Source organism: Apium graveolens, unplaced genomic scaffold, assembly GCF_009905375.1.
Source record: "Apium graveolens cultivar Ventura unplaced genomic scaffold, ASM990537v1 ctg7544, whole genome shotgun sequence".
NCBI lineage: Eukaryota > Viridiplantae > Streptophyta > Magnoliopsida > Apiales > Apiaceae > Apium > Apium graveolens.
Window position 1 is genome coordinate 151,474 of NW_027420410.1, and position 12,484 is coordinate 163,957.

The 12,484-nt window shown below is 32.4% G+C and overlaps 1 protein-coding gene and 1 long non-coding RNA gene across 2 annotated transcripts; one reads left to right on the forward strand and one right to left on the reverse strand.

The window, feature by feature from the left end:
- Positions 1–4,746: 4,746 nt before the first annotated feature.
- LOC141704197 (zinc finger protein GAI-ASSOCIATED FACTOR 1-like) lies at positions 4,747–5,971 on the reverse strand. The gene is made up of 3 exons (XM_074507500.1): positions 5,878–5,971; positions 5,305–5,701; positions 4,747–5,029 (listed from the first exon to the last, which is right to left on the reverse strand). The coding sequence occupies exons 1-3, from the start codon at positions 5,969–5,971 to the stop codon at positions 4,747–4,749; spliced, it is 774 nt and encodes a 257-aa protein (XP_074363601.1).
- Positions 5,972–10,675: 4,704 nt separating this feature from the next.
- Positions 10,676–11,787, forward strand: LOC141704200 (uncharacterized). The gene is made up of 3 exons (XR_012567869.1): positions 10,676–10,796; positions 10,942–11,418; positions 11,529–11,787. It is a non-coding gene; the product is annotated as an uncharacterized LOC141704200 (long non-coding RNA).
- Positions 11,788–12,484: the final 697 nt, after the last annotated feature.

Sequence of the window (12,484 nt, forward strand, 5' to 3'; positions counted from 1 at the left end):
AAACTTTCATTAGAGAGATGAACCCATGTTTTGATACAATACTGTGATGAATTAGAGAGAGAGAGAGAGTTTACTGATTGAGAGAGTGAGAGAGAGATCAATCTACATTCCTAAAACTCATTTCTGCAAAACTTAGTTACTAAGCAACTAGCACTGGTCTTTGTTTATACATGAAAGAAGTTTGTTATTTTGCTGAGCTGTCATAATTAACTCCATGCTGAGCTGTTTATGTTCTGATGTCATGTGATGATTTGTCGAGCAGCTGCTTCTCTTTATCATACTGGAATGGCATTAGAACATTTCTAGTTTGGAGAGTAACTCTTGAAAATATCCGGAATAAAGAACTTTAGGGAAAAACTCTGCAAGTTGTGAAGCAGTAGGAACATAAGATAGCTGCACCAATCCTTCTAACACCTTATCTCTTTAGCAATGTTAATGGCACTCTGGTTGTTGCAATGCAGAGTAACTGGCTTAAGATTTGTAACCCCTAGTTCTTCCAATAATCTGACCAACCAAGTGATCTCTGAAGTCGCAGATGATATTGAACGATATTCAGCTTCATAGGAACTTCAAGAGACAACACTTTATTCCTTTAATTTCCAACTTACTGGTGAGTTTCCTAACAACAGCACATAGCCAGAAATTGACCTCCTAGAATCCTGACAAGCTCCCCAGTATGAATCAAAGTATGCTTTTAGTGTTAATTGCTCACCTCCTTTCAAGGGAATCCCTAGTACTCCAGATGTGGAATCCACATATTCAACACATGCATAAGTGCATCAAAATATGGGACTTTAGGGGACTGCAGATATTGACTTAAATGTTGGACAGTATAGGCAAGATATGGCCTTGTGTGAGTAAGAAAATTAAGTTTTCCTACTAAGCACCTGTAATAGCTAGGATCAGTATATAATTCTCCTTTATCAGCTGAAAGCTTTAAGTTCAAAGGCAGTGGAGTAGCTTCAGTCTTGAAATCTGTTATATTAACTTCCTTCAGCAATTCTTGTGTAAACTTTCTTTGGGTTAATGTGAGACCTGAAGCAGTATAAGCAATTTCTATACCCAGAAAAAAAAACCTAGTTCCCCTAAATCTTTGATGTTGAATGTCTTGTATTAATGCACCTTGGGATCAAGAGTACCTTGTGCATCATTACTAGTGAGAATTATGTTATCAACATATACTGCAACAATGGTAATGCTATCATTGGTTTTTCTAGATGAACATAATGAATAATCATTCTTAGATTGCAGAAAACCTTTATGAGGCAATTCTCCAACAAGCTTTGCAAATCACTGTCTAGAAGCTTGCCTTAATCCATACAATGATTTAAGTAACATGCAATCTTTATTGCATGAATTAGATAATCCCTCCGGAACCAGCATATATACCACTTCAAGTAAATCTCCATGCAGAAATGCATTGTTAACATCTAATTGATGTAACTTCCAACCTTTATGAGATGCTACTACAATGATACACCTGACTGTGGTCATCTTCACCACAGTAGAAAATGGTTCTTCTAAATCTATTCCCCATTTCTGATTATAACCCTTAGAAACCAAACGTTCTTTGAAACCTTTCAACAGTGCCATCAGCTTTTATGTAGTTGGTTCTGTTAAAGAACTTGTTTGGCTAATCAAAGCATGAAAAGGTGATGGTAAAGCAGAATATGTTTCTAGGTTACACCAAAGCATGAAAAGGTGATGGTAAAGCAGAATATGTTTCCAGGTTACATCAATGAGTAGACAATCTTTGTTATTTTTGTGAATTTACAGGATCTTATATCATAACACTCCCCCTCACTTGAAAGCCATTTATGAGTCGAATAGTGGATCACGGGCGCTCATCTTTGGGGCTTAAATTTTCCTTTCGTGTCCCTCATAAATTGTGAGAAATGTTGGGGGTGGCAGGGATCGAACCTGAGTCCTCTGTCATCCTGAGATCTGAGAATGGCCCTTTACAGGATCTTATATTATTTTCACAAGACAGAAGTTAACTTCACATTTCTAGTACTCCTTAGATTCAAATTATCAATTGAAGATGCATTGTCTCTACAATGAATCATTAGATGAATTGTCTTGATGAAAATCTGTTAGAAGTGTCAGGTGAAGAATCATCCAAAGAACCCATAGGTATGGTGACTTCAGGAGTGTCAAAAAACTGAAAGATATCTGGAAATTCTGTATCATGAAGAGATTTGTGATCAGTAGATACTGGTAATAAGAAAGAAGGTGCATTCCCAGAAATTTGCTTGTGATGGACAGGAAAATGGTGCTCATGAAATATTAGATCTCTGGAAATAAATATATGTCATGTCTACATATTAAGAACTTTATATCCTTTATGACCAGCAGGATATCCAAGAAAAACACATTAATTTGCTCCACAAAATAAGAAGGCTCCCGCAATTAATACTTAAAAATCATCAAAAGAATTCATCATCTCAACTCATCTAATTGATGATGTGTACAATAATCAATCAACAAAGAACATATGAAGAAAAATCGCTCAAAATGCTTGAAAAAAGGATGAAATACCTCAAATTTGTGTACCAAAGAAAGTCAAAATACTTACTTCAAATCTTGATCAAAAAAATGCTCATAATCGATTCTGGTTGCTTTGATACCATGTTACAATTTGCAATTGATAACAAAGTATAAAACTCATTATATTCAAATATGCAATTAAATATTCACAAAATCAACAAATTAACTAACTCATATTTTTACTCCATCTTCTCTCTACCCTCGTACTCTCTCCAATGAGAGTAGGCGGCTCTTTCCCATTCTATCCTTCATTCAGTATATCTACAATACTCTATCACCGTTTAATCATTTTCACTCTTCCATATTCTCTTTTATTTTATTGTTTTTCAAAATTTATAATAAACATCTTTTATGGGTGTGATCTAATTCTTTTTTGTGAGATCTTTCTTGTACCTTATTATCAAGTTTGTTCTAAATCTTTTTTGGGTGCGAGTATGTTTTGTTTAAAGTATTTGTGTCTTTTGCACTGGTTCCTTTAGAAACGATTTATATGATTTTTAGGATCTGGATTTCTTGCATCTAAACTGAGACGCTGAATATCTCAACTAATTAATTTTTCACAACTAAAGATTATTAATAGTTTGGGTATTTGTTCCTCTTATTTTAGTTGATGTAACTAAAAATTCTGAATATTGGGCCATTAATGTGAAGGTTATCTTAAGGGGTGTGTTCGCTCAATTGGTGGGAAAGTTATTATAATCTTTTTATTTCAAAAAATATTATGCTTTTTGTTAAGCAATGTGAAAATAAGACGACTATTTGTTTAGTTAGTTTATTTATTTCCCATTATTATCAATTGGAGGTGTGTTCGGACTATGTTCACGTATTTTAATCAATACATTCTATTTTGTTTGTCAAAAAAAAATATGCAATTAAACAAACTAGACGTGGAATATTATGAATTTAATATACAACCAAAATTTATATGTTAAAAATAACTTTTAAATGAAACTTTATTTAAGTTAAGTGTTTATTGTAAATTTAATAAGCATAAATGCAACTTTCAAAACAAAGTTTATATATAAAGTTGAGATCAAAAAAGATTCAAATCAACTTTTAAAGCATAAATGCAACTTTGTGAACAAAATGAAAAAAAACTATAAAATTAGCTTTTGATTTAAACCACCCATTTTTCATTTCAAATTAGAGAATATTAGAAAAAAAGAAGAAGAAAATATCCCAAAACACCATTATTTGATAGAAGATTAATGATTAGCTTGATAAGTTTAATGATTAGATTGATAAGTTTATGGATGTTCTGTCAAGGAAATCAACTCCATACACCTGCCTTGATCACCAACTAGCTAAGATCTCCTGCACAAAAAGCTAATAGTTAGCCACTTTAAACATATATGAAATATTTGTACAAAATACTAAGTATATTTCATTGCACATGGAAAATAAATAGTAATGCAATTATTTTTTTGTTCTATAAAATTTTACATTCACATTACCCTAGACTAGCTACTTACAATATATAGTAATAATTTTTTATTATGATAAAAAGTAATTAAAAAGAGAGGTGACTATTTTTCTGAGCCGCAATTTATATCGAATGTGTTAGTGGATATATATTTAAACATGAAAATAATAACACTAGCTCCTTTTTCAAAAAAAAATTGTGAAAGTTGGTATATGTATGGTAAAATAATCTGCCATATTTTTCCCCTTTTGGCTACATAGACCTTATTTTATGTAGATTTATACGGTCATGCAAACACATAGCGTACATATTGCTATAAAAACAGCACAGAGCATATAAGCATTGAGATAGAAAGGGAGACAGGGGCCTGACCTGAACCATGGATGGCTTGAAAACCCAGGGCTACGGTGATGAATGAAAGGCCTGGCCTCAGCTGATGTGGTAGCTTCCCTGTCCCACGAGTTGGTCGTCCCATTACCACTGTGATCATCACCCCCCATTCCACCTCCACTCACGCTGTTCATCCCAGTTCCCAAGCCAAGAAAATCCCTGGTAAGCCTATTACGATACTCACTCTCAACATTCATCTGTGGATCCCCCAAAACATTGTTATTTACTTCAGGACCAACCAACATTCCACCAGCATTTTTCACATCGGACATCATTCCTCCACGTGGAGCATTCATCTGATCAATTAAAGGTTCCATGCCACCGCCATATCCTCCACCACTTCCATAACTCCCACCACCCACATTCCAATTCTTGTACATTTCTTCCTAGGTGCGACCACCTCCATATACTCCAACACTGCTCATTCTATCTCCCAGAGCTCTCCCATAGCTATTAAAAGCAGATCCTATGGATTGTCCTGATAGCAAACTAGTAAACGAATTTGGATTTGAGGCCCCTTGTCCTAGCCGCGGAGTGAAGAGTAGCTGATGGCTCCCTGGAATTTGTGAATCTGCAGCTGGGCCCAGGTACATGGAGCCAGGGTTACTAGCATTTGCGGAAATACAAGCAGCATCACACATGGAACGATGGTAGGTAAAACTCTCAGGCCTGCAGCAAGTAATTATTTAACCTTTAGTTAATTATAGATAGAAAATTATAATTTGTTCATATTAAAACAATTTTTCTGCAATTTCCAAACACAGAGATTATATCAAGAGATACCAGAAAAAAGAACTTTACCAAATCACTTCCACTATTAAATTGCAGTGCTAAGCACAAACTCCAATGCTAATTAATTGGATACATCACAACTAACACGAAAACAGAAAACTATTTATGTAATCAATTAGAATTAAAAGAGAGACTTGTGGTATGACCATCACCTGGGAAAGGTAGTTCCATATTCACATTTATATTTTTTAGTACCACAAATCTTATTATGGGCCTTCAAGTCAGAGTCTACGGCATACTTCATGTTGCATTTATGGCAGCTAAATTTCTTTTCGCAATGTTTTCTAGAAAATTGTTTCTTGATTCCGGTAATATCTCCAAGGGCCCTTGATGGATCGTGATGGACACAACCCATTTCAGGGCAAATGAAAACCTTTTTCCTGATTTCATGGCTTGTCTTTTGTTTGAGCTTCCCTGGCAAATTGTGTCTCCTTATGTGTAGCTGCAAGTTCTGCTCCCTTGGAAAACCCTTCCCACACACATCACACGAAAACCTATCTGTGGCCAACAGAGTTTTGGGTGACAGTGCGACAATTTCAGCATCTGGGCCTGTCACATACATACACATATATAGAGACGTCAGATAAACAGATTAAAAAACCATGTCACAAACATTCTGACCCGGACATTAGATTTATTGAAATATATATCCTTGAAGACACAAAGATAAATTAAGACCAAAATACTCACACCGCACGTATATCTCTGTATATATAATATCTTACTTGAATTAATTCCTCGACGTTTTTGCTGTTTTCTCTCAGCAGCACTTGGTAAGGCAGAAGAAGCCATAACAGATAAAGTTGCAGATGAAGCCATTTCTCTAGGTGTTTCTTGAAACTAAAATAGATTTGTAGTAGAAGAATACTCAAAGCCTGGGATGTATGTGATCTATTTGTATCCTCTCTCAAATTTATAATACCATTTTAACCATTGTCACTTGACTCAGGTACCTTCCAGGGTTAATTCTAGCCACAATTAATTTTAAAAAAAAATTTAAAAGCATTTCTTTCACCATATTAGTTGTATTCAGGAAGGTAGTAAACAGGAAGGTGGTGAAAGGTAATGGTAATGTTATGGATTATCCTTTGGCCACATTTGCAGCTGGGAATGAGGTCCCACTGACTTTTTTTTGTCATTTATTATATAGATTCCAGCTGGATTTTGGATTTTCTATTACTTTTTGAATGTTTTGGTCAGTTTCATTCTTGTAACTTTGAATTACAAGATATGTTTAAATGACATATGATTTTGATATTAATTATATGATTCATAGGCAATTATCTCTAACTCAATGGCCCCTAAAAAATTATTCACAATATAAATTGAAAAAAATTAACAAATAAACAATAGTAAAAGTTATTTATTTTATTAGCAAAAATGATTAATTTATTAGTTTAGGAGATTAGTACTACATTGATATATAATTAGAGAATAATAGAAATATTATGTCATTTTGTCCTCGATTTTATGCATATAGGACAACTCATTTTGACCAATAACATAATCAAAAAGAAGAAAAAATTTGTTCAAATTAGCTAGCACCACATTTCTCACATGTTTCAATATTGTACCTTAAATTATATCATCATCTTTTTATCTCACAACGACCGCCGACATAAATCTGTTTGTCATATATTTTTAACGACACACAATCAACATGGGTTCCACACTGCATGTTAACATGAGACATTGTAGTCGCTTGGATTTATCTAACCGATTTAGCGACCCATGGCCAAGGGAGATGCAGCGTGATCTCTCCGGTTGTGTTGAAGCCTTCTCAAATGCGCCCACAAGGTTGGCTCAGTTGGTTAAACGGGGGATAATTATCCTCTTGGTTACAATTCGAATCCCACGGGAGGAAAATTAATGATTATGCCTCATGAACCAGAGTCTAACGCTTAAGTGTAGTTTATCTTGGCTCACGTGATTTGCAGGCTATTATCTTGGTTCACGTGATTTGCAGGCTATTGCGTGAGCTTGTGGGATTTACCCAGTGTGCACCCTAAGGGTAGCGGCTGCGGGCCACCTCTTTGGTTGGACAATATGAACCTCGGTTATGAGGCGGAAGACAAATAGATAAATTATACACTTATCATTTCAGATATTTTTTATAATATTTACATATTTTTGTATTACAAATTTTAGCTATTTTAGTTATTTACAAAGTTTCTAACTTACGGACATAGGCGTCAGAGATGGCACGACAAGGCTGTGGCAAGAATACCAGCAGGAGCTGCGAGGAGGATAGGGAGGATATAGAGGGCGACATCAAAGACGTGGAGGGAGACAGTGAGGATGTAGTAGGCAATGGCGGTGGCGCTTAGGTCGCTAGTTTGTTCTAAACTTTTGTTAATTTTATTATTGTTTATGATGGGAATTTAAATTGTTGGAATTAAGGTTTAATCTGTAAATATATATCATTATGTATTACACTAAAACAAAATAGGCCAATTACGACGACCAACTTACGACGGAAAAAAAATGTGCGCCCAACTTACGACGGAAAAAAGTAAAACGTCGTAATTATTTATGACGAAATCCAAAATCGTCGTAAGTTTAGTATTTTATTAATAAAATTATGCACGACACGATTAAAAAAAATGAAAATTATTTGAAGTTGCGACGATTTAAACATTTCGTCGTAAGTTAATTATTTTTATTAAAATTTTAACTTGATATTAAATAAATAAATAAATTCATCTAAATTTACGACGAAATATTTGTGACGGAAAATATTGGAACATCTAATTTACGACGGAAATTAAAAATCGTCGTAAGTTATCAAAGAGGAAAATTTAACTTTTTCCCCAATTTTTTGGCGGGAAAATAAAAATCATTTGAAATTGCGACGATTTTAACATTTCGTCGTAAGTTAAATATTTTTTTTTAAAATTTTAACTTGAAATTAAATAAATAAAATTTCATCTAAAGTTGCGACGAAATATTTGTGACGGAAAATTTTGGAACATCTAATTTACGACGGAAATTAAAATTCGTCGTAAGTTATCGAAAAGGGAAATTTAAGTTTTTCCCCAAAAATTTGGCGGTAAATTTGACTTTTCTGAATTTTTTTGCAAATAATAATTTATGACGGATTCCTTCGTAAATTAGCACATCCATACGGTTGTATCGTTGAAAAATATTTTTAAAATAATCGAAACACTAATTCAGGATTAAACATTAGTTAGCTGTACTAGTCAAAATGATGTTTGACCGTTAAAATGGCAAGCCAAATAAAACTATTTTGATATAAAATTTTGGTTATATCACTAATATATATATCTATTGACATCTATAAGGTTGGATCATTGATTTTTTTTTAAAAATAATCGAAACACTGATTCAGGATTAAACATTAGTTAGTTCTACTAGTCAAAATGATGTTTGACTGTTAAGATGACAACCCAAATAAACTTATTTTCATATGAAATTTTGGTTATATCACTAATATTATCTATTGACATCCATATGGTTGGATCGTTGAAAAATATTTTTAAAATAATCGAGACACCAATCATGATTGAATACTAGTTAGATGTAGTAGTCAAACATCGGGTTGACTGTTAAAATGGCAAAACAAATCAAATTATGTTGATATGAAATTTTAGTTGTATCACTAATATATATATCTGTTGACATCCACATGGTTGGATTGTTGAAAAATATTTTTAAAATAATCGAAATACTAATTCATGATTCAACACTAGTTAGCTGAACTAGTCAAACTGATGCTTGACTATTAAAATGTCAAACCAAATTAAATTATTTTGATCTGAACTTTTGGTTATATCACTAATATATATATTTATTGACATCCATACGGTTGGATCGTTGAAAAATATTTTTAAAATAATCGAAACATTAATTCAAGATTCAACACTAGTTAGCTGAACTAGTCAAACTGATGTTTGACTATTAAAATGTCAAACCAAATTAAATTATTTTAATACAAAATTTTGGTTATATAACTAATATATATATTTATTGACATCCATACGGTTGGATCGTTGAAAAATATTTTGAAAATAATTGAAACATTAATTCAAGATTCAACACTAGTTAGCTGGACTAGTCAAACTGATGCTTGACTGTTAAAATGTCAAACCAAATAAAATTATTTTGATATAAAATTTTAGTTATCACTAATATATATATATATATATATATATCTATTGACATCCATATGGTTGGATCGTGGAAAAATATTTTTAAAATAATCGAAACACAAATTCAGAACTAAACACTATTTAATTGTACTAGTCGAACTTATACTTAACTGTTAAAATGACAAACCAAATAAATTTATTTTTATATGAAATTTTGGTTATATCACAAATATATATATTTATTGACATCCATACAGTTGGATATTTTAAAAATATTATTAAAATAATCGAAACACCAATTTAGGATTAAACACTAGTTAGCTGTACTAGTCAAACTGATGCTTGACTGTTAAAATGTCAAATAAAATAAAATAATTTTGATATGAAATTTTGGTTATATCACTAATATATATCTATTGACATCCATATGGTTGGATCGTTGATTTTTTTTTTAAATAATTGAAACACTAATTCAAGATTCAACACTAGTTAACAATACTAGTCAAACTGATGCTTGACTGTTAAAATGTCAAACCAAATAAAATTATTTTGATATGAAATTTTGGTTATATCACTAATATATATCTATTGACATCCATATGGTCGGATCGTTGAAAAATATTTTTATAATAATCGAAACACTAATTCAAGATTCAACACTAGTTAGCTGAACTAGTCAAACTGATGCTTGACTATTAAAATGTCAAACCAAATTAAACTATTTTGATATACAATTTTTGTTATATAACTAATATATATATTTATTGACATCCATACGGTTGGATCGTTGAAAATTATTTTTAAAATAATCGAAACACTAATTCAAGATTCAACACTAGTTAGCTGGACTAGCCAAACTGATGCTTGATTGTTAAAATGTCAAACAAAATAAAATTATTTTGATATTAAATTTTGGTTATATCACTAAAAGTGGATTTTTTTTAAATTTACAATTAAGGGTAATTAGATAATATATAATTTATAAGTACGTGTAATTTGGTAAAATTAATGAAAGATTGTAAATATCAATATTGATGCTAGTTATAAAAATCCATGCTTTTGAATTTAGATTTTCTGGAATCTATTAAATTAAATTATAATCTTATATCTTCCCAAAAAAAATATTATAATCTTATTTCTCAACGGACAATTGTTTCCGTGAGGGTTTGTTTGCTGGATAGAAATTATGTCGAACAAGAAAGTATATGGTATGAAACTAAAAGGGGAAAAATATTTTTAAATTTACAATTAAGGGTAATTAGATAATATATAATTTATATAAGTACGGGTAATTGTATAAAATTAGTGTGTATCAAAAAACAGGTTTCGTAAATTTTTAATGTTTTTATATAATAGTAATAGATATGTTATACATTTAGCCCAACGCACTCCGGTCAAATCAAGTCAAAAACCCAATTATCTCATTCATCCACTTCTTTTTTTGTTCAGATCCGCCTCTATCCCTCTTCTCTTCCTCTTTTATGAGTTCTATCTTTTTGTCCTTCAATTACATCTCTCAAATCCTGACCAACACCGTATGTAATATACGTATTCCCAATCTCTCAAAATCTAGCTATTTCAATCTTTCAAATCTCTTAATTTGGTGATGGTAATGATGATCAGTTGTTACGTATGTGTATTCGTATATGTGTGTATTGATTTTAATTTGTGTGTATATAGACGACGAAGAGGTAGCAACAAGCATGAACGTGGTTTCCTCTTCATCACAAGTCTTACGATCCTTTGTTTTCATAGCATTTGTTAAAATACAAGGTCAGGTTACATTTGTTTGTGCAGTACCTTGTACATAACACAGTGCCTTAATTATATTAGTTTCTTGTTTTGTAAACATGTTTCGGTTAGTCTACAGAATGTACTTGAGTTTTGGTTATGGCTTATATAATCAAAGTTTCTTTCAGGATACAATTCATTATTGTAGAAGGGCTAACTTTTATATTTAATTACACCCCTCTAATCCTATATACTATATCGATAAGTGAACATTCAAGTATGTACGGGACTATAAGATTGATATAAATCACCGGGTTGTAGGTCACTGAATGAACCTTCAATCTGTGGCCTGTGGTCCTAACCTAACCACAGTGGGGAAATTTTCAAATAAATGCCAAAGAACAAATTGTGTCATCCATCACTCAAGTTAGTAACTTTACTTAATAATTTGTTTAGTTTTTTGAATTTATGTAAAGGGCTGTTGGGAAATATAATGCTCATTGTGATGATTTTGGCATTCCTGATTATTTTTGCAGGTTGAAGATACAATTGGTCAAGTGCAAGAAGTGGGTTCCAGTGTTTTCGATGTTTTAAGCAAAGTTTTTGGAGCTGTTTCTGAAGTGGTAAATCCTGGGGTTGATGCAGTATTGCCTATCTTGCAGCAAGCTGGAGACCAGGCTGGGAAGTATGCTTTTCCTACAATTTCAGAAGCTTCCAAAAAAGCTCAAGAAGCAATAATGCAAAGCTCTGGATTTGATATGGAAACTGCTGCTAAGGTTTTCAATTTTCTTTCGATTTGATATTTTGCATTAGGAACTTCATATTTTCCTTTCAAATTTTCATCAAGCTTGCTACATGGTATATCCTTAATGTATTAGAAATTTGTGCTTTTTGTATGGAGTTCTGATCTTGAAATATCGCTAGCATTATAGTACGAGTACAGCGAATATCCCTTTTCTCTTGGTAGTAACAAGAAGTTGAGTGTTGGAGACTCAATGCAGGCGTGTGTGTTATTATCAGGATTAAGGCCATGTAAAAATTTTGTATGTCTTTCAAAAACAATGTTCAGTTGTATTTTGACAAAACTAATGTTCTTGAAAAGTAAATTAGAAGTTCAAGAATTAGGGGAAACTCGTCATTTCTTGGAAGGATGATATCATTAATTGTTGATAAATTGATTAGCATGTTTATCGTCATTCGTAACACATTGTTGAATCATATATATAGGCTCACCACTGCTCTGACTATAGCATCATCGACTGCTGAAACCATCATTTCAACCGACCTGTGGTATTTGCAGGGACTGACGGAGCATTATTCCTTGCATATTTGCTACTTCCTCCAGCTATAATTTTACGGGGAAACAGTACTTTATGCTCCAAAGTTTGATATGCAGACTGCAGCCTTATGGCTATCTCCAGTAAGTTTAGGAAGATCACTTTCTATTTTCAATTGATATCTAAAATTCAACTTCAAAATATCAAAGAGGTTC